The following is a 23,369-nucleotide window of genomic DNA, read 5'->3' as shown; positions in this document are numbered from 1 at the left end:
GTGTCTTCCGTTTTCAAATCTGACCGCGTACATGATGTTCATGACCGTGACGCTGATTCTGCTTTTGTGTTGTCTGTCAATTGCACTTCTTCCCTTTCAGGGAAGTTATTCCTCACAGTCCAAATCCTTGGTCGGGATGTTCGCATGCAGGTGGATACTGGTTCTGCTGCCAGTATCATTAATTCTCTGTCGTATCTTCAGTTGGGTTCTCCAATCCTATCACCTGTCACTAGGCAATTATGGATGTACAATAAACAGAAGATTTCTCTCTTGGGACAATTTAATGCTGAGGTATCTTACAAATCTGTTGTTCACACTGTTACCATATTTGTGGTCGACCATAGTAATGCGGAAAATCTTTTTGGTTTCGATACCTTTCACGTTTTTCGGTTCTCCATAGATGCCTCTGTCAATATCGTCTCTGATGCCATTCTTTATGCTCAATTGGATTCCTTGTCGACGACATTTTCGTCCCTTTTTTCTCCTGTGTTAGGTCATGCAAACGATTTTGAAGCTCATATCACACTCAAACCCACTGCTCGGCCTAAGTTTTTTCGGGCTCGGCCCATTCTTGTGGCCCTTCGTGATTGGGTAAAACGGGAGCTGGATCGTCTCACTGCTTCAGGGGTCTTGCTTCCTGTCACTTCAAGTGAATGGTCCTCTCCTGTAGTTGTCGTTGCTAAGCCCAATGGTGATATTTGTCTCTGTGGCAATTTCAAAGCCACTGTAAATGCCCAATGCCTCATCGACACTTACCCTATGCCCCGACCTGAAGAATTGTTCACTAAACTTGCGGGAGGCCAGTATTTTTCTAAAATTGACCTGTCGGAAGTTTATCAATAACTTCCTCTCGACACTGCTTCCCGGCAGTTTCTGGTCCTTAACACGCCTTTTGGCCTCTATCAATACCAAAGATTGCCATTCGGGGTTGCCAGCGCCCCTGCTCTCTTTCAGTGATTCTTGGAACAATTATTGCTCCCTGTCCCTGGGTGTATCAATTACATGGACGACATTGTTGTCACTGGCTCCACCACTGAAGAACATCTTCAGAATCTCCGCACACTTTTTCATGTCTTACAGACTGCCGGTCTTAAGTGTAATCTTCAGAAATCACAATTTTTTCAGGCATCTATCACATACTTGGGGTTCCAACTCTCTCGGGATGGTATTCGTCCGCTTCAGCAAACTGTCGTTGAGATCGATGCCCTTCCTCGCCCTATGTCTGTTAAGGAACTGCAGGCTTTCTTGGAGAAATTAGCATACTACCACAGGTTTTTACCACCTGCGGCTCGGTGGCTCAGCCGTTGCATCGTGTCATGTGATGCGGCTTTCCAAAAATTGAAGACTAAGCTGAAACAGGCCCTGTCCCTGGCTACTTATCGACCTGGCCAACATCTCATTCTTGCCACAGACACGTCAAAATATGGGGTTGGTGCCATCCTTGCGCACCATTTTTCTGACGGTTCTGAACAATCCATTGCTTATGCCTCCAAAACGCTCACGGACGCCCAACGGAAATATTCTCAAATTGAAAAAGAATCTTTGGTCATTATTTATGCTCTTCATAAGTTTGGTGTTTTTCTTTATGGATCCAAATTTCAACTTGTAACGGACCACAAACCACTTGTTTCCTTGTTTCATCCATCAACGTCACTTCCCGACAAGGTTGCACACCGCCTCCAGCGTTGGGCTCTTTACAATTTCAATTATGAGATTCATTTTTGGCCGATGGCTCAACATGCGAATGCTGATGCACTGTCTCGCCTTTCCATGGGTCCTGATCTGGCATTCGATAGGGACGAAGTTTTTTTGTTTACACCTGGACGTTGCCGAGCAGCGGGTTGTGTACGGATTCTCCATCACCGGGGACCGGCTGGCGGCTGCTACGGGTTCTGACCCTACCCTCTCCCGGGTTTTATGCTGTATTCAGAAGGGTTGGCCAGATCGGCCGTCCGCTAAGACTTCTGATCCGTTGCGTGTGTCTCACACAAAATCTCTGGCGCGCCGTCATGTGTACTGGCCTGGCATCGACTCTGAAATCGTACACATGGTCGCTGCCTGTGGCCCTTGTGCATCACAGGCCGGTGCATCGAAGCTATCTTTGTCACCGTGGCCTTCGCCTGAGAAGCCCTGGGAGCGCATTCATGCTGACTTCGCGGGACCTTTTTTAGGTACTTACTGGCTACTCGTAATTGACGCCTACTCTAACTTTCCTTTCATTGTTCGTTGCACGTCGCCTACCATCGCGCCAACCACAAGTGCTCTCGCCCGCATTTTTTCTTTGGAAGGCCTTCCCTCTACTCTTGTTACTGATAATGGTCCGCAATTTTCCTCTTCCGAATTTGCGGATTTTTGTGCTCATCACGGCGTCATGCATGTCACGGCCCCTCCGTTCCGTCCGCAATCTAACGGTGAGGCTGAACGACTGGTCCGCACATTTAAGGCTCAGATGAGGAAACTCCTGACTTCTTCTCCTTCTGATGATGCTCTTCTCCAATTTCTGGCTTCTTACCGTTTCACCCCCATGGGCGACCACAGCCCGGCTGAGCTCTTACATGGCCAACAGCCCCGCACGCTACTTCATCTTCTATGGCCTTCCACCTCACGGCCGCAGGTGCCTTTGCTTGGCCGGTTCACCGCCGGCGACCTTGTATGGATACGGGGATATGGCAGGCAGCCAAAATGGAGTCCAGGTTGCATCTTACGACACCGTGGCCAATGCCTGTATGAAATCCAGATGGACATGGGTGTTGCAGAGTGTCATTCGGACCAGCTTCGGCCTCAGGGTGCAGGCAACGACTGTTCCAGATGCCGCTACACCACCTTTGGCTCTACCTGACGCTCGGGATTTTGGCATCTCTCATTACTCACAACGCAGCCCTCTCACCGTCATCTCAGTGCCAGCACAAGAACGGATGCCACCAGGAGACATGCCCATGCAGGAACCGGATGACCATCATCTGTCGGAGCAACTCTACTCACCTCCTTCTACTACGGATGCCGACACATTGCCCATGTCTTCTGTTATATCAACCGTACTTGCTGCAACAGGCATATTGGTGCACGGGGTCCCAGCAGATACGACCCCTACGTCTCCTGTCATCTCAACCCGTTATCATCAGGGACACTTCCGTCCGTACGGGAAGCTGCCTCCTCGAGACTTCACGGCCAGTCAAACAACGCCTATGGACAATAGCCATCTACAGACCACCTCCATCAAGACCAGTGCAAAAATTTTAAAGGGGGGAAAAGTGTTGTGACGCGCCGATCATTCAAAGTGCCGCCGTGCAATTACGCGTGTCCTCTACATGCGGCGCTGTCTGCCAGCCATGCAGCAGCCGCGCCACCTAAGCGGCCAGCTGGCCAGCGTCCGCTAAACTTGGACTTAGTGCTTATTTGAATGTTACCGTGTTCACAAGTCTTGCTTGGTCAACTTGCCCTGTGACTTAAATGTGTTGTGTCGTTTTTGAAATATATGTGTTCAACTTGACGTTATAACACTTACCTTTATAACACCAGAGGAGAATGCATTGCCTGCTCACAAGCCATTGAAAGACCTTCTCACACTGCTGTCTGTGCCAATTCAAGCAGTAAATTGAAAATTAAACTGCTGCTTTTTTACCGTTCAGAAACTCCACAAGTGCTCAAGAAGTGTATCAGTGGAGTGTTTGATCCTTTGGTGAAAAAATATTTTCTTGAGATGAAACCGCCACTCCATGTCTTGCTTGTTACAGACAATGCCCCTACCCATTTCCCATGCCTGCATGACCACCTTCTTTGTAGAATTTCAACTCATCAAGATCCAATTTCTGCCTCCCAACACCACTCCGTTACTCCAACCTATGGACCAGCAGATTATTCCTAACTTTAAGAAGCTTTACACTAAAGCACTCTTCAAGCATTGCTTTGAGTTGACTGAAGCTACCAATTTCACTCTCAGAGAGTTTTGGAAATATCATTTCCTGCATCAAGATGATTGAAAAGGCATGGGAAGTGGTTACCAAGAGATCTCTTGCTTCTGCTTGGAAGAAGCTTTGGCCAGAGTATGTTGTTGAATGTGACTCTTGAGGCATTTGAGTCAGTACCTGTGGAGCCTGTAGTCAATGAGATTGTGTTTTTGGCCAAGAGCATGGGACAAGAAGTGGATAACGATGATATCAATTCTTTTTATGTAAATAATCAAGAATGTAATGATGTTTTGTTGTGTTAATTTTTGTAAGATAACCGTATAATTTAGTAACATAGCCACTCCTCAATTATTGCTCAATCAAGTATGGCAGGTGGCCAAACTCATGTTTATGTTCCCCTAACTCTTTTGAACAATTGTATCAATGACTTATTCAATATAAAATACACAAGAGAGAAAGTATTTGTAGCTGAATAAAACTTCCTTAACCATCTACAGAAAGTGTTGACTATTTTCAGTAGCTTTAAAGGAATAGAAAAAAGAAAAATAAACAAGATTTTGAAAACTAACATGAAAGGCATACCTTTTACACTCTACTTTTATTTTTTACTGCAATTGCTCAAAGTAAAATAGGGTCTTTCACTACACTGTTTTACTTGTTTGTCAAATATGTGCAAATTGAACAAATACAAGTCACTGTTAATAAATAGTAGAGGTATGCCATTTTCCTTAATTCTCTCTCTTTACATCATCACATGTTTATTGTAATAAAACTATTATGGATATGCAACTGTGTGTTATTATGCAACCAATGTTTGAGCAAATAAATTATATACACACATTTTCCTCATGCCTCTATTTGTCTGTTAGAAAAAACTGTATCAAAATCCTGACAGCTATTGGTGAGATTAGCCTTCGCATGCAGACAGAAAAACATGATGGGGAATTTAATTTGTAATATGTGGAGCTATATATAGATTATGGTCAAGCTTCACTGCACTCTGGAATGTCAGTGACTGTTTACTGCTTTTCCTTAAAGATACTGCCTCTTCTGTAGCTGACCAACCGATAGCTTGAAATGTCCCTCCAAACACCAGTTACATATGGAACAGATAACAGTGGTATACTGCACACTCATCACTTCTATAATTACAAATTTAGTACACAAACCTTCCTTGTGAATCAGTCTGTCTGTTAGTGAAAACCATCTGAAGATAATTATAGGAGTGAAAGACATTTGAAAAATGTCAGTCTCCCTATACACAGCTGCTTTTGGAATAGACATTGTTCGTGCATGAGTGTATTAATTTTATTGCATATGTTAATAATCAATAGAACATTCATTTGAAGTGACATATTTTATATCAGTGACAAATGCAAAGTCAGCTACCCATTCACTCTCACTCATTCTGGATTCTGTCTCTCCTTCCTTCCCATAAACAGGGTGATTATTTCCTTCTGGATTGCGAAAAACATGCCAAGAACTTAGTCTTGTGCACGCCGTCTACACACTATGGAAGGTATGTTGTCATATGCCCTTTGAACCTCTTTTCATAATTCAGTTTTTGTTTTATAATTAAAGCGGTCAGCAACCCAAAGATTGATTAGAACAGAACAGAGTTGTACTAGGCATTGTCCTGCTGTCACCTTCTGCTGACCGTTGACCAGACTTACCTATCAATGTATAGGGGACTTAAAGTTTAATGTGGGTTCTGAACCATGGTGCAACTTAACATTTTTCATGTCAACAAACATTTCCAGAGCTGAAAAATTGGTAAATGACAGATAAAAATCCTAGGAATGTCTGAGTATTGAGCCTGACATGGTTGGTTCTGTGGTCTGGCACTTTACCACTGAGCCACATCATATGTGATTCAAAACCTTGTTGAAAATTCTCGATGATGATGGTGCTAATTTTAAGTAAATATTTCTCCATCAACTTCTGTTTCCAACAGCACCTGATACTCGGTTTGTTCTCCTTATTTTCTGTCAGCTCCTTGAACTTTAGCATTAATAAGATAGGGTAGATTTATGTTTTTCTTCCAAAGTTCCTCAGCACGATGCATTAAACTCCCTCCTTATACACCGTCCTTTTGTGTAAAAGGGCTTGATTAGGTGCATGATCTATTTTCAAATTTTGTTGGCTTTGTATGTGTGTAGGGGCAATCGTAAGTGTTGCATTACCCTGTTATTTTCTGTTAACTTCCTATGAATTGAGTAAATTGCAGGCAGGATTATGGTTGGTGAAATGAAGAAATGTCCTTAGCACATGCTGGTTCAGTGCAGCAAATGTCTCATTGAACCCATGATTAATTCTGTGTGTGTATGCCATGACAGATAGAATCATAAGCATGATCAAGAATGGACAAAGTCCAGCTCACAGCATCGCTCTTCAGAGTTAATATGAAACAAAATCAGTTCTAGGTAACTTTTCAAACTCTATGAATTTATGCTGAAATTTTACAAGTCCTTAAAATTAGTGCTCCAGTTCAGAGTTAAAAGTTCATGAGCCTACACAGAATTTCTGTAGATTTCATCTGTTGTTGCAAAACCTATAAAATTACAAGTACTGTACATATTACTATAAAAACTGTGCATCTAAACATTTCACATGACTCATACTTGCATGATGATTCCTTTGATGTGTTGAAAAGTATCAGTTTCCTTGTTTTTTAAATCAGAAAATCTAGCATAATGTTTTTCGTTGGTTGTACATGAACTTTATAAAGAATAAAAATTGCATTAAACTTACTGCTACTAGAAGTATTACAATGAACCAGGGATAGAATTTCACCAGAATTTATGTAGTGGCATGAGTTTTTTGCTGGCGTCCTTGGTGTTGGGCTTAATTAATCTTATTTACTGAAGTGGTCCAAACTATTATTATTTATTCTTATGTACTTTAAACTTATGGAGAATGAAAGTTCTGCAGATAACTACTGTGGTCCATTATCTATTACTATACTTAGTGTTGTGAGCTTTATTTTGCACTAGAATGTGTTTTTCTCCTCTCAGAGTCAACCCAAGTTGTATTTCATTAATAGAAATTCTGAAGGAAGGTACTCATGGATAGTGCTGTTCAAAAGCTGTCAGTGCACTTACTTCATTAAGATCACTTAAAATATTTAGAAGTTATTAATTTTTCAAGGTAATAGGCACAACCATATTTTCCGTTGTCCATATCTAAAGTACTTACAGAGTGGGTATGTAGCCATCATTCCTCACCTCATTTCTCTCTTTCATGTGACACCATTGCCTATTCTGCATCTTTATAAATATAGATATTCCTTATGTGGTAGCCAGAAATAATCCATGACCTTTGAGTTTTACCTGTGGTGGCACCCCTCACACTGTGCGCATTCCTTCATGGCCCACATATTTTGCCATTAGCATTGGGTGTGATGTGGACTGCTATTCAAAAGATACACTATGTGATCAAAAGTATCAGGACACCCCCAAAAACATATGTTCTTCATATTAGGTGCATTGTGCTGCCACCTACTTCCAGGTACTCCATTTCACTAACCTCAGTAGTCATTGGAGATTGTGAGAGAGCAGAACGTGACACTCCACAAAACTCACAGGCTTCAAAGATGGTCAGGTGATTGGGTGTTACTTGTGTTATACATCTGTATGTGAGGTTTCCACATTCCTAAACATCCCTAGGTCCACTGTTTCCGATGTGGTAGTGAAGTGGAAACGTCAAGGGACAAGTACACCACAAAAGAATACAGGCCAACCTCCTCTGTTGACTGATAGAGACCACCGACAGTTGAAGAGGGTCGTAATGTGTAATAGGCAGACGTCTATCCAGACCATCACACAGGAATTCCAAACTGCATCAGGATCCTCTGCAAGTACTATGACAGTTAGGCGGAAGGGAAGAAAACTTGGATTTCATGGTAGAGCGGCTGCTCATATGCCACACATCACGCAGGTAAATGCCAAACGATGCCTCATTTGGTGTAAGGAGTGTAAACATTGGATAATTGAATAGTGGAAAAATGTTGTGTGAAGCGACGAATCACGGTACACAATGTGGTGATCCGATGGCAGGGTGTGGGTGTGGTGAATGCCCAGTGAACGTCATCTGCCAGTGTGTGCAGAGCCAACAGTAAAATTTTGAGGTGATGGTATTATGGTGTGGTCATATTTTTCATGTAGCGGGCTTGCGCCCGTTGTTGTTTTACATGGGACTATCACATCACAGGCCTACATTGATGTTTTAAGCACCTTCTTGCTTCCCACTGTTAAAGAGCAATTCGGGGATGGCGATAACGTCTTTCAACCTGTTCATAATGCATGGCCTGTGGCAGAGTGGTTACATGACAATAACATCCCTGTAATGGACCTGCCTGCACAGATCCCTGACCTGAAACCTATAGAACACCTTTGGGATGTTTTGAAACACCAACTTCATGCCAGGTGTCACCGACCGACATCAATACCTCTCCTCAGTGCAGCACTCTGTGAAGACTGGGCTGCCATTCCCCAAGAAAACTTCCAGCACCTGACTGAATGTATGCATGCAAGAGTGGAAGCTGTCATCAAGACTAAGGGTTAGCCAACACCATATCGAATTCCAGCATTACCAATGGACGGTGCCACGAACTTGTAAGTCATGTTCAGCCAGGTGTCCGGATGCTTTTGATCACATAGTGCATAGTGTTGCTCCACTTGCTACCCCCCCCCCCTTTTTTCCCCCTCACACCCCACCCCAACAAGCTGTGCTCACCTGTGTTAGGATTCTTGCCTCATTGCATCATCTGTCAAACCAGCACACATGCAGTCATTCACAGCTTGTGCTTCCAATCTTCAAGATTAAGATTTGAAGCAGTTACCCACCAATCTTCTGTTTTTGTGGTTACTCTAGATGGAACCTGTTTTCCATAGAAAGATTAGAACAGACAACAATCACTAATACAAATGTGTCTAATCCAAAAAAGAATGGAGACTACATTTGTGAAAGACGTTCCTAAAACAAAGGCAAGTTGATTACAGTTTCATGATTGTTATAGACAAAAGATGAACATATTTTGCTAAATACTACTACAGTCTCTTGCTGCAAACAACCACATATTTGGAAAAGCTGACACAAAGTGATGTGGTGCAGTGATTAAGACATGAGATTCAAGTTTGGGAATATTACCCATCCCATTCTTATCCAGCTATGAAGATAAAGGTTTTCCATGGGCTCCTTCAAAAACAGCAGCAACCTATTTCCTCCTTCATTTTAATTCTGTGTAGTATGTCCCCCCCCCCCCCCCTCTCTCTCTCTCTCTCTCTCTCTCTCTCTCCAACAGTGTGTTGAGTCCAAGATGCACAAAATAACAACAAAATCTGGATACCTTTATATCTTAGTATGAGTTAGTTATTAGAAAATGTTTGAAAAATAATATCTCTTTTTTACATGCATATACCATGCATAGGAAATGCTTTATCCTCAAGCAACTGGCATAAAATAGTGAAATTTTAAATGAATCTTGTGTGAATTACTGATAAAAGTGATATAGTGACAGTTTCTTCCCTTCTTTTTGTGTCTAATATTTGATATTTTTTACAGGTATTAGTCAGGGTGTTTATGACTGTTCATCTCCAGAAGTGTACTATGTACCTAAACCAAAGCAATGGCTAAAGCAAGAGAGTTTAAAATCTAAAAGAAGATGTTCTCTTACTGAACAATCACACAATTGGAGCAGTTATATTGCTGATAATGGTTTTGTGAACAACAGATGCATAGTTCGAGATCTATTGTTTTGTTTAAAAGAGTGCTTAGAAGAGACCAGCACTTTGTATTATAAATCACGTGCATCTGGTACTAGAGAAACATTACATTGTAAAGCCGTACCTTCCTCTGTGACTGATGAAACTCTTCCAAATCGTTTACACAGGTATGTGGTATGTGGAGTCTTTTGTGCACTGTATACCTAAATTGTTGCACGTATTTCAGGAATGAAAAAGTTCTTAAGTTTATCAAAACTAGGAAGCTTATCAGTTGTAATGCATGTCCTGCATGCACGTGCTACCCCCCCCCCCCCCCCCCCCCCCCCCCCCCACACACACACACACACATACATACACACAAAAGTGCAAAATGACCAACAGATTTAACTTCATTATCACGTAATGAGGAGGTACTGGATGGAATTGGGGAGAAGAGGAAATTGTCGCACAACCTGACTAAAGGAAGGGACTGGTTGGTAGGACATGTTCTGAGGCATCAAGGGATCACTAATTTAGTATTGGAGGGAATCGTGGAGGGTAAAATCGTAGAGGGAGATGAAGAGATGAATACACAAAGCAAATTGAGAAGGATGTAGGTTACAGCAGTTACTCGGAGATGAAGAATCTCGCACAGGATAGTGTAGTATGGCGATCTTCATCAAACTAGTCGCTGGACTGAAAACCACAACAACAAAAACGTGATACAAAAGCAATAATTAGGGTAACAATTGTTTTTAAGCAAAGATAATGTTCTTTATAGTTGTTGTTTGTTGTTGTTGTGGTCTTCAGTCCTGAGACTGGTTTGATGCAGCTCTCCATGCTACTCTATCCTGTACAAGCCTCTTCATCTCCCAGTACCAACTGAAACCTACATCCTTCTGAATCTGCTTAGTGTATTCATCTCTTGGTGTCCCTCTACCATTTTTACCCTCCACGCTGCCCTCCAATACTAAATTGGTGATCCCTTGATGCCTCAGAACATGTCCTACCAATCGATCTCTTCTTCTAGTCAAGTTGTGCCACAAACTTCTCTTCTCCCCAATCCTATTCAATACTTCCTCATCAGTTATGTGATCTACCCATCTAATCTTCAGCATTCTTCTGTAGCACCACATTTCAAAAGCTTCTATTCTCTTCTTGTCAAAACTATTTATCGTCCATGTTTCACTTCCATACATGGTTTCACTCCATACCAATACTTCCTGACACTTAAATCTATACTCGATGTTAACAAATTTCTCTTCTTCAGAAACGCTTTCCTTGCCATTGCCAGTCTACATTTTCTATCCTCTCTACTTCAACCATCATCAGTTATTTTGCTCCCCAAATAGCAAAACCCCTTTACTACTTTAAGTGTCTCATTTCCTAATCTAATTCCCTCAGCATACCCGACTTAATTTGACTACATTCCATTATCCTCGTTTTGCTTTTGTTGATGTTCATCTTGTACCCTCCTTTTAAGACACTGCCCATTCCGTTCAACTGCTCTTCCAAGTCCTTTGCTGTCTCCGACAGAATTACAATGTCATTGGCGAACCTCAAAGTTTTTATTTCTTCTCCATGGATTTTAATACCTACTCTGAATTTTTCTTTTGTTTCCTTCACTGCTTGCTCAATATACAGATTGAATAACATCGGGGATAGGCTACAGCCCTGTCTCACTCCCTTCCCAACCACTGCTTCCCTTTCATGCCCCTCGATTCTTATAACTGCCATCTGGTTTCTGTACAAATTGCAAATAGCCTTTCACTCCCTGTATTTTACCCCTGCCACCTTCAGAATTTGAAAGAGAGTATTCCAGTCAACATTGTCAAAAACTTTCTCTAAGTCTACAAATGCTAGAAACGTAGGTTTGCCTTTCCTTAATCTAGCTTCTAAGATAAGCCGTAGGGTCAGTTTTGCCTCACGTGTTCCAATATTTCTACGGAATCCAAACTGATCTTCCCCGAGGTCGGCTTCTACTAGTTTTTTCATTCTTCTGTAAAGAATTCGCATTAGTATTTTGCAGCTGTGACTTATTAAACTGATAGTTCAGTAATTTTTACATCTGTCAACACCTGCTTTCTTTGGGATTGGAATTATTATATTCTTCTTGAAGTCTGAGGGTATTTCGCCTGTTTCATACATATTGTCCTCAAGTACATCGCCCTTGTATAGACCTTCTATATACTCCTTCCACCTTTCTGCTTTCCCTTCTTTGCTTAGAACTGGGTTTCCATCTGAGCTCATTATGTTCATGCAAGTGGTTAACTCTTATCTCCAAAGGTCTATTTAATTTTCCTGTAGGCAGTATCTATCTTACCCCTAGTGAGATAAGCCTCTACATCCTTACATTTGTCTTCTAGCCATCCCTGCTTAGCCATTTTGCACTTCCTGTCGATCTCATTTTTGAGACGTTTGTATTCCTTTTTGCCTGCTTCATTTACTGCATTTTTATATTTTCTCCTTTCATCAATTAAATTCAATATTTCTTCTGTTACCTAAGGATTTCTACTTGCCCTCGTCTTTTTACCTACTTGATCCTCTGCTGCCTTCACTACTTCATCCCTCAAAGCTACCCATTCTTCTTCTACTGTATTTCTTTCCCCCATTCCTATCAATTGTTCCCTTATGCTCTCCCTGAAACTCTGTACAACCTCTGGTTCTTTCAGTTTATCCAGTTCCCATGTCCTTAAATTCTCACCTTTTTCCAATTTCTTCAGTTTTAATCTACAGGTCATAACCAATAGATTGTGGTCCGAGTCCACATCTGCCCCTGGAAATGTCTTACAACTTAGAACCTGGTTCCTAAATCCCTGTCTTACCATTAGATAATCTATCTGAAACCTGTCAGTATCTCCAGGCTTCTTCCATGTATACAGCCTTCTTTAATGATTCTTGAACCAAGTGTTAGCTATGAGTAAGTTGCGCTCTGTGCAAAATTCTTTATAGTAAATGCTCAGTCTGTCAGCCATCATACTTCAACAATAACTGTAGCCGAGGGACAATTTTGTTAACACCACTGTACTGCATATCAGGAGGTAGGATGAGAAATTGCCATAGGATGTCATCTTTTAGCATCCCTAATGAGCTCGGATGATCACAGTAGACATGAAACTTCAGGTAACCCCAGGAGCAATAGTTTCACAGATTTAGGTCTGAGGATCTGGGAGGCCTAGCATGACAGAAGTAGCAGCTCAGCACATGATGGAAGTTAGCAGGGTTGGTGGAGCGGTTTATTACTCTGAGATTTATTCCACCTGGCTACCATAATGACTAAACCGAATGCTAGAATATGATAGAACATGAGTTGCATACTATGTATCGGAGCCAGTGGTTAGTCACTTGATAACCTTGGTGCCACACTGATTGTATCAAATAGGGCATGCAGTGGGCCAACATCCACCTAACATTTGTTACATCTCATAAGCACCACAAACCATGACGTTTATATTTCTCGAAGATGTTTGGCTCTTGAAGGGAGTCCCGCTCTCCCACTCTCGATGCTACTCACTGTAAGCAATCTTGGGAAGCAGCAAATCAACCAAATAATATTGTCATAAAAAAGGGTGTTGCAGCAAATAAGAACACATATCTACCGTGATAGGTGAAATATAATTCAGAGGCACAGTGTCCTCCGATAAAGCACATGTTACAACTGCAAGAGATCACTATTACAGTGATGTCTAGCACCTGTAGTTAATCCGAGGGCACACAAATGACAGAGTATCAATCTAATGTCTTCCCTTACACGCTTCATGATGACACATCTCTCATTTATGTTCATAAATTATCTTCACAATGAATCAAGCTGTCCTTCAGAACAGTGCAATATACGTTAGCCCCTTCAAGAACAATCTGTCTTCTCTTTACGTGCATAGAATTTACATACCGGTTTCACTCGGAGTTAAACAATTAATTTTCCACTGCCACACAGGACTTCTGATGATGCAACTACAACAAACATTCATACGCCTGAACATTACCACATTACACAATGAATGTAGATTGGTTTACCCATGATCATGAGACAGCATCTTCATTGAGATATGCAGTTCTACCATTGTTCTAAAGTTCATCACAATTCCAATGAGCCTTTGTATTACACAATCAAAATCACTGCCTCATGTACACTTTTACAGGTGCATTGAATTGTGGAATAACCTGTTGCTACTCAACTGCTGTTCCAGCAGTGCCTGGAAAGCCATTTGTACTGTAAAAGTACTCACTGACCGAATAAAGTTAGCATTTCATTGTAGTGGTTAGATACGGGTCTGTCCATGATGAAAGACCCAGAGCAACTCTCCAGACCAAAAGCGCCAATGCGAAAGCTAGCGCTCCCCTCCACTTGATTCGTACCTCTGCGCCAATGAGTAATCATGTCACTACTCATTTTAAAAACTAATGAAAGAAAATAACATGTAAGAGAGGAGATAGCTTTCTTAACCCCTGTCCTCAATTACGTGCTTTAGATTACATTAAAAATATATTTTTCTTAACCTGAAGGGTTAAGAGCAATGGGACTATTTTCTCTTGATGCCAATATCTCGCAATATCGCCATCTTCTATGACGGGAGAGGGGGGGGGGGGGGGTGCCTCAGCAATCACAAGCCTGCATGCTTACTACACTGAAATTGTTCTAGGAGGTACTAGAAACCTATCATTTTCCCACACAGCTGGCACTCCCATCTACATCCGGCCATGTCAACCAGTGTGCCTTCCCACTCCAGATGTCTCAGAGCCTTCTATACTGACACTGGACTCGCGTTCGGGAGGACGGCGGTTCAATCCCGCGTCCGGCCATCCTGATTTAGGTTTTCTGTGATTTCCCTAAATCGCTCCAGCAAATGCCGGGATGGTTCCTTTCAAAGGGCATAGCCGACTTCCTTCCGCGCCCTTCCCTAATGTTATGAGACCAATGACCTCGCTGTCTGGTCTCCTTCCACAAAAACAACCAACCTTCTATACTGATCATTCGACATATGCCTGCCCACTGCTTTCTGCATACTCTCATTTACATTTAATTTGATTTATAACAAAAATATATTAATTCATGTCACCTTCTGGCTGGCATAAATTACTTTGGTTTAAATTTGAGTGAAGCCCTTAGGTTATTGTTATTGTTAATATTATTATTATTATTATTATTATTAAAATTTTTACTGAAGCCTTTAAATAAAATTGCAAAATAGAGTGGATGTATTTATACAGTACTAAGTAATGTAGTTGCTACATTACAACAATCATCTCCAAATTATCTGCACAAGAAATCTTTCACACACATAGCAATGTGGGATGGAGTGCCATCCTGCAAAAACGTCCAGCAGGTATTAATGAGCCAGGTATCGGTGTATCTCGCACCCATCACGCTGACAGTTTGAAAAGCATCTGCCTGCATTTTGTTGAAGAAAATGGATCTGATCATGACTGATGTCGTAAATACACACCATACTGTGACTTTCTCACCATGCAATGAAGTTTCCATGACTGTTCTAGGATTTTTGGTTGCTCAAATTCTTTAGTTGTAGGCACTGACAGACCCTCGGAGTGTGAAATGAGCTTTGTGGGTCCACAACATCTTAGACATCCTATCGTCATCTACCCCCATCTTTTGAAGTGACCACACCACACATGCTCCCCACGTCACAAAATTGTTGGCCAACAATTCATTGCAACACTGGATTTTCTTATGTATAGCATTGGAGGGTATGCATTAGTGCTCTTCAAACAGTACTGCAAGGAATTGTGGTGCAAAGTGTGACTTCACGAGCCCTGATTTCACCATGTAGATATGAATCTGTTAGTCTCCATTTCTTCTTGAACTGTCAGAGCAGGAGTAGCACTTCTGTCTCATCACCCACTATGGAGCCAGTCTTCTAAACAACCTGTGGCTTCAAACGTTATGATTATTTTCTTAACAGCAACTCTTGTCACAGTATGTGTACCCACTTGAATATCCTTCTTATGGTGATATGATTGTGACCACCAATCAACTGTCCACCCAAACAAATGGTCACCTACAAACTATGGCCAAGAACAGGGTTGACCACCTACTAGCAGAAGATACAGTGACTACATGTTTGATTTCAGCAACTGCCATTTGGATCCTTTCCCCCAGTACCAGCTTTTCTGGTCTACATAGCTAGGAGTTATCCTTATGACACATTCTTTGTTACTGAAACCCTCCTGTCATTGAACTCTGCTAAACCCCTGCCGCACACCCACCTCCACCCTGACCCAGGACCCTCACATAACTAATTATACATGCCCTCCCTTCTTCACATAGTATCCTCTCCCTATGTTCTGTCACCACCTCCCAATGCACTCCTCCACATCATCATCATCTCGTCATGTGCTGCATGAACGAACTGGTTACAGTGTCTGTGTGTCACATTCCTATACTATGAGCCAGGTGCATCTTCTCCTGCATTTCTATCCCGTATGCATGCTGCCTCCCACCAATCCATCAACTACCCTTCTCCAACCCTCCCTCTCATTTCCTGTCTTCCTTCTCCCTTTGCCCATTCCAAGCAACAAACCTTTTGCTCCATTTTACGTATAGAAATGCAATAACAGCATTGTGTGTTCATCCTGCACGTTGTAGCTGTACAGGTCGGTATTTATAGATAATCTGTGTGTACATGTTTGTATATAATCTCTCTCTCTCTCTCTCTCTCTCTCTCTCTCTCTCTCTCTCTCTCTCTCTCTGTGTGTGTGTGTGTGTGTGTGTGTGTGTGTGTGTGTGTGTGTGTGCTGTAGTTCAAAAACAGAACTTTCCTAAAAGTTGGCAGCTGGCAAAGTTTTCAGTCATATTTGTGTTCCTGTTGACAACTCAATGCCACTACTATATGGTGAGTTGTTATCTTTACTCCTAAATTATTAACAAACATGTAAGTTCACATGTTCCTTTATAATGTGAATGAATGATAGTTCCATATTAATTTACAGGTTATCACAGTACATAAGTGAGGCAGCATGGAGACTTCATGTCTTAACTGATGACAAGTTTGTAAATAACATAGGAAAGAGTCCTGAAATGTGTGAGACCTCCATAGTAGACAGCCATTTTGATTGGCATTATCCTTGTGATGATACTACAAGTGAAAGTGACAGTGATACTAATGAAAATGGGATTGCTGCCAGAAACAAAATTAGGCACCGAAAATTTCGAAGAAAGACAAAATCCTTCACTGAAAGGTCAAGTGAGAATGGTTCACAGTCAGAACCATCAGGTAAATTGGAAATAGTTTTTTTTTGAGTGTTAGTAGTAGTAGCAGGAACAGCAGCAACAGGCAGATCAGCAGTAGCAGATTTGAGTTATTTTGCTTAAGATACATGTCTACAGTAACTGCATTCTCAAAGTTCTTTTCCTGATACATTTTTATACTTAAACTGTATGTATTTTCTGTCAAAATTAAACAGTCATAATGAAATTTAGTTTATATTTGAACAATTTTTACTGATCCTTTGTAACTTGTCTCTGCAACCCACCTTCAGAGTGTAATTATTTTTGAATCAAGATATAGAGTAATGACTCCATAACATTGACTTGAGAATGATTATGGTCCTCTCTAACTTTTGAGGCTGATACTCCTCTTATTGTCACCAACTCTACAGCAGTTTGAATACTGGTGGCTCCTGTATCTCTCCCCTCTCTCTCTCTCTCTCTCTCTCTCTCTCTCTCTCTCTCTTCCATCTATCCATGTATCTCATCCCCTCAATGACAGCGTACAGTTCTCTTACCTCAAGTGCATTCCTGCAGCAAGCCAAGCACGTTGACAGACAGGGACTGTTATTGCCTCCAGGTAGTGGTGCAATAATGTAGACAATATTTGAAATACGTGTCCATAGACTTTGAGCTGGCATCTCTATATAGTAATTCAGGATGGTCCAAATAAAACTGGCACAGAAATTAAGCTCCAATCTTAATTTGTAAAGGGGCTGACTGTCTGTATCACATAGACAATTCTAGTATCACATACACAATTAATTCTAGAAGGTCCCATGTTTTAGTGCTATTACAAGAGAAAAAAAATACTTTACTGTAGGTACCATTACCATGTAAGAATAATTTTAAGATAGTAAGGGCAGCTACTGTGAAATACAGTTTTTCAGTGGGTATTATTAACAGTGCGCCATTTACAATTAATCTGAAATAGTAATCAACAAAAAAATTGTGTCCCAGACAGTATGCTTCTTTACAAACAAATCAACATCACAGCATGACATGTCACTGCTCAAGACAAATCTTAAAACTACAAAATGTACCAGGGAAAAAATCTGTTCCAAATCGCTGACAGAACTTAAAAAGCACACATTGTTCTGAATTTTTTAACTTGTGCGTGACATTTGTAAGAATAAAAATGTAGGTACTTTTCATAATGGTCTGATATGATGCCAAAATCATATATGCTTGGTGCTCCACAGCTTGTATTTATTATGAGACATCTTTCTGTACACCATTAACTGCGTGGAAAAATATTTAATTGACTGGTATTTGGGAATATAGGGCATATATTGTGTACGTCTACATCAAGCAACGTGTGTTTCAAAAATGAAATCCATACTCTGTTAAAATTGATGTGGCTCTTCATGCCACACAAGTTTCAAGTGTATATGTTATTGCTGTCAAATACTAAACCACTACGCTTTTAGAAGGCAAAGAACATTTACACGACAGCCAGTGTAGTGGTCAGTTAAATATCTTTGATACAGCTCATGGTGTACAGCAAGATGTCTTTTAAGGATTACTGACACAATGCTCAACCAGCTGCTGAACTAACTGATTGCATTACTTTGCTGGATTGTTCTGCTGGTTATTGTTCACATGAACATCATTTTCTAGTGTTGAGACTCATTTTGGATAGTTTTCTAATGATCACTTTACTGCTTTGATTGTGATGTATGAAGAATCTGAAAACAATTTTCATTCCAGTTTTATTTTGGCATACTGTAATTCTCATTTCATTTATCAAGAGGCATTTGTACTGAAATTTCATAACTGAGTTGCAGCATATAAACAAACAAACATAGCTGATTTGCACTGGTGTAAAATGTCTCACGAGGGGACTTTAGAACATCATTTGAAGTGACTTTATCCTGTATAACAGTATTAGATACACAGATCTGCTGAATTTGAAGTGAGCATTACTTATTAGAGTGTTTAGTATAGGATACGTAATTTCACTGTGGTGTCATTATTCCATGAGCATTTTCTTAAAAGTTCAGTCATGTTCCATTTTGTGTAGTTCCTAGAACCACTTCATCGATTCACTACTAACCACTCTGTGGGAAATATCTTTTTCCAAATTTCAGGAAAAATGGAAAAAAGTACAGGCTGTTTCAGGAGGAAAAGTAAATATTATAGAATTTGGCAGTATAAAATAATTTGAATTACACATTCCTTACAACATATGTCCAGCTGGTTACACAGACATATTCTCATTTCGTGTGTTAATACTCCAGGTGCTATGGATTTATTGATCCTTTGTAATTCCAGTTGTGATATTCAAGTTGTGAAGTTGCACTTGGATTCATAAAATTGAATTTTCAATTGTGTTGGTGATTTGTTGGCCAAGTCTACTATATTGTTCAAGCATACTGCATGTATTTATAGATTCAGAGTGTGCCAATATGCTATCTGTGTATGGGTTTTCTAATAGAAATGCTACTGCTGCTTGTACAGAATATGGCAGATGATTTCCTAATTGCATAGTGTCAGAGTAAACAGTGCTTGTTCAAGTTTTCACTCAACTGTGTGCAATGCCAATCATATTTCATGTGAATGCACAAATGAGGAGAGTTTTTATGAAGTAGAAGACCTTATTCAGGTGGTAGAATGTAGTACTTCAAAAAGCACATGCAGAATTTTTGCACACATTGGTGTTCTTCATATTAGATTCTAGAATATAGTGTACATTACATATGCACACTTTCTATCCTTATGATTTACAGTGAATTCAGAACTTTTTAGAAAGAGTTGAAGGTAAACAATTAGAATTTTGTAATTGGCAAATTGCAGAATAATCCCATTAATTCAGTTTATTGATGAATCTACATTCATCCATGATGGTTTCAGTAACACTCAAAACACACATCAGTGGACCACTTAAAACCCACATACCTTTCTGGGGACACATTTTCAAAAACACTTGTCTGTAAATGGGTGGTATAGTGTGACGGACAGTGAGATGATTGGACCTACTGTGTTATAGAATCATCATACAGGCCCTCATTATGTAGACTTTCTTGAAAATGATCTTCCAGCATTACTGGAAGGGTTTCTTTGGCTACAAAGATGGATATATTCTGCCAGCATGACAGGGCCCTGCACATTCTAGTCCTCAGATGACACATCATCTAAACCTAACATTCTGCAGAAGATGGATCAGCAGAAATGGTTATGTTTCTTGCCCACCAAAGTCATAAGACTTTACTCCTCCTGATTTTTGCCTATGGAAAAGGCAGAGAGGCAAAATCTATAAGGAAAAAGAAAAACGAGATGAACTGATTGTCCAGATTACAAATAATGTTGTGTGATGTGGTTCACCTGAAACATCAGCCTTCAAGTGTTCTACATATTTACTTAAACAAATAAAATTTTGGTTTAATTTGCTGACTGTTGACAAGAAGTGATTATTAAATATTTTACACAACTCTACTGGATTACTAATAATTTCATTCTCACACAAGAGAAGTGTAATACGTTGAGCACCTACATTCTGCTCTGAACTGTCAAAGCTGAACAGACTTGCACTAGAACAAAAGAGACAGAAATTGTTGTCATTGGCATTATTTTCATACTTGGGTAAGGCTTTTGATTGTGTGAACCATGATATCCTAATGCAAAATTTAGAATACTCCATTACAGAATAGCAGGCACAGCAAATTCATGATTTTTGTCTTTCTTGAATGTTAGAAAGCAGTGTGTATTAGTTCCATGCCAATCACATGACAGTATTATTGTGAATGTATTAACTGAATGCTACTATTAATTCAGCCCAGACATCCATGGTAACAGCACTTAATGTTCTATACCTAATACAATGAAATCTGAATCACTTTACTGTCTCTTGGCAGTCTAATATATTTTTGCTATAACTGCTAATAGTGATTACAGACACTCTTGGTAGTCTCATTATTCATGATATGACAACCGCTAAGTCAGATTGTAGGCTTCAGAGTATGGTACTGGGCTGCTGCCTAACTGCCGGTCCAGCAGTGTCCGAGTGTCCATGGCACGTCATGTTTTGTGCCTGTTGACGGAAGAGTTTCCATGTCCACCATTGTGAGATGGAAGCATGTAGTCCATGGTTGACAGTGCTCCCTTTAGCAACTGTCCACACTGTCGGCAGATGGATATGATGTGCAAGTAGACATTGCATGGAAGCAAAATATTGTCCTCATTTATTAGCACCCTCTGGAGGCGACTGGTATGAACTGAGAGGTGCCAGGCTAATGATTGAGAGGCTGTTACCCCACATGCACACAGTATTTGTTGTATACCCTTAAGCCTCGTACACAACAGATATCCACTCAGAATTCTAAGCAACTGGACATGGTTTACCAAAAGGTTCAATTTTGTGTCCTCTGTTGTTTCTGATATACATAAATGATCTTTCACTTGCAGTTTCAGAAGGTATCAATTTTATGATGCAAAGATAGGAATATACTTCTTACTGAAAAGGCAGCTAATGAAATATTCAGTAATGTCAGGAGTTGGTTGAAGGCAAATGGATTAACAATGAATTTTGACAAGAATCACTACACACAGTTCAGTACTTCTCACAGAACTCCACAAGTTATAAAAGAAGTTTCTCAAACAATGAAATAGAACAAGCAGCAAGTGTTAAGTTTTGGCATTACAGATAGATCACAGCATGCCACAGAATTGCTGAAGTATCTAAACAAATATTACTTAGAATGCAAATGCTGCCAGAAATACATGATATCCATTCATAGCTTAAAAAGTGGTTGTTTATATGCATACAGGGTGAGTCAGGAGGAAAGGTAAATGCTTTTAGTGGTGATGGTATTACGAATTGTGAACAAAAAATGTCTTGTAGACATATGCCCTATTCCAAATGTTTTCCGAGATAGGACACATTTAATGTACATTGTCATTTGTTTTCTGTATTATTCGAACTCTGTTGTTGTTTACAATGTACTACAGTTGTATAGAGGAAGTTGAGGTGAAAAATTTGACATGGAACACTTGTGGCCTATTAAGTGAGGAAACTAACTCAAATTGGCCCACAAAAACTACCTAAATCACAACACATGTGCATCGCATGCGATATTCAGTGTTCTCATACTCTCTTCATGCAAACTATTAGTCCTAGAGAAAAAAAGAGTAGGACCTTTTTTGTATATACTTTTCCTCCTGACTCGCCATGTGTGTGTAAAAATAAACACTGCATTAATTTCAGTCAAACATCTGGAAAGAAAAGCTGTTGGAGTAAGAACCATCTGCCTCTCAAAGCAGTGGGGGTGAAAAAGAAGTGTAGCTCATGATGCACAAATAGCCAGACTGTATCTATCCAGTATTTGAGAATGGAGTATGTAGTGACTTGCAATGAACTTTACACATAATTTCGAACCTTTATGAGACAGTATGATGAAAGGAAAAAAGTTTATCACTGCACACAGTTTTGCTGTTCATGCAGTAAAACTGCCGCATCAGGCATGCAGTTTGAAATTATTACTACTGTACTACTAATTGTATTCACAACACATTTCACAGACAGTATTCCACATTTGAATGTTGGGCTCCATAAGGTTCCATTTCTGTGCAGCGACTGTGGAATACAAAATTATAAAGAATGTAGCAACCAGTCGTGGAAACGTAATTTATTTATCTTGTTGGAAATCGATTTCGACTGATATCAGTCATCATCGGTGCATTTTTCTGACCGATACATGCCATAAGTAGAAGTACTGTCCTTCATGATAGAAATCTGCCAAGGACAGTACTTCTACTTATGCCATGTATCGGTTAGAAAAATGCACCAATGATGACTGATATCAGTCGAAATCGATTTGCAACAAGATAAATAATGTTCCCACTACTGGTTGCTACATTCTTTATAATTTTAGTATTTAACATGTACCACTGAATGTACGTGCAAAATTATATTTTTGTACAATATACAGTCAAAGAGATATGACAGCATAAAGATTGAGCTGCATTATAATGAACATGGAGAGAGAAAGGGGAAGGAGGAGATGGGTGTACGTAAGAGATGGACAGAGAATAGAAAGGGGACAAGATGGACAGAGAAATGGGAAAGGAGGAGATGGATAGAGAGAAAGATGAGGAGGAGGTGGGGGGAGTGACGAGATGGACATGAGGGGGAGAGGAGGAGATGGATGTAGTGGGAGAGAGGAGGAGATGAGGGAGTGGAGGAATGAGCAGATAGATAGGGGGAGGAGCAGATAGACGTAGAGAGAGGGAAGAAGGAAGTGGACAGGGAGGGGGGTGGAGGATGTGGACAGAGAAGTAGACAGGCAGAGAGGGGGTACTCAGCTAGTGTCACTAGAAGCCTTCCTAAGAGACAGTCTCCATTCCTTCCGAACTGACTATGCAAATGTAGACGAGATGTGGCTCAAATTCAAAGATATAGTAGCAACAGCAATTGAGAGATTCATACCTCATAAATTGGTTGGAGATGGAACTGATCCCCCATGGTGCACAAAACAGGTCCAAACACTGTTGCAGAGGCAATGGAAAAAGCATGCGAAGTTCAGAAGAACCCGAAAT

The 23,369-nt window shown here is 40.5% G+C and overlaps 1 protein-coding gene across 1 annotated transcript in view; it reads left to right on the top strand.

Moving 5' to 3' along the window:
- LOC124555091 (zinc finger FYVE domain-containing protein 26) overlaps positions 1–23,369 on the top strand; it is a 434,713-nt gene that overhangs the window by 93,017 nt on the left and 318,327 nt on the right. The window contains exons 11-12 of the mRNA XM_047128885.1: positions 9,471–9,798; positions 16,559–16,842. Of these exons, the coding sequence (XP_046984841.1) occupies positions 9,471–9,798; positions 16,559–16,842 (612 nt within the window). The remainder of the gene's footprint in view (positions 1–9,470; positions 9,799–16,558; positions 16,843–23,369) is intronic.

Source organism: Schistocerca americana, chromosome X (genome assembly GCF_021461395.2).
Source record: "Schistocerca americana isolate TAMUIC-IGC-003095 chromosome X, iqSchAmer2.1, whole genome shotgun sequence".
NCBI classification, from domain to species: domain Eukaryota; kingdom Metazoa; phylum Arthropoda; class Insecta; order Orthoptera; family Acrididae; genus Schistocerca; species Schistocerca americana.
Note: the sequence above shows the minus strand (reverse complement) of the source record. Positions and strands in the feature narration are given on the sequence as shown.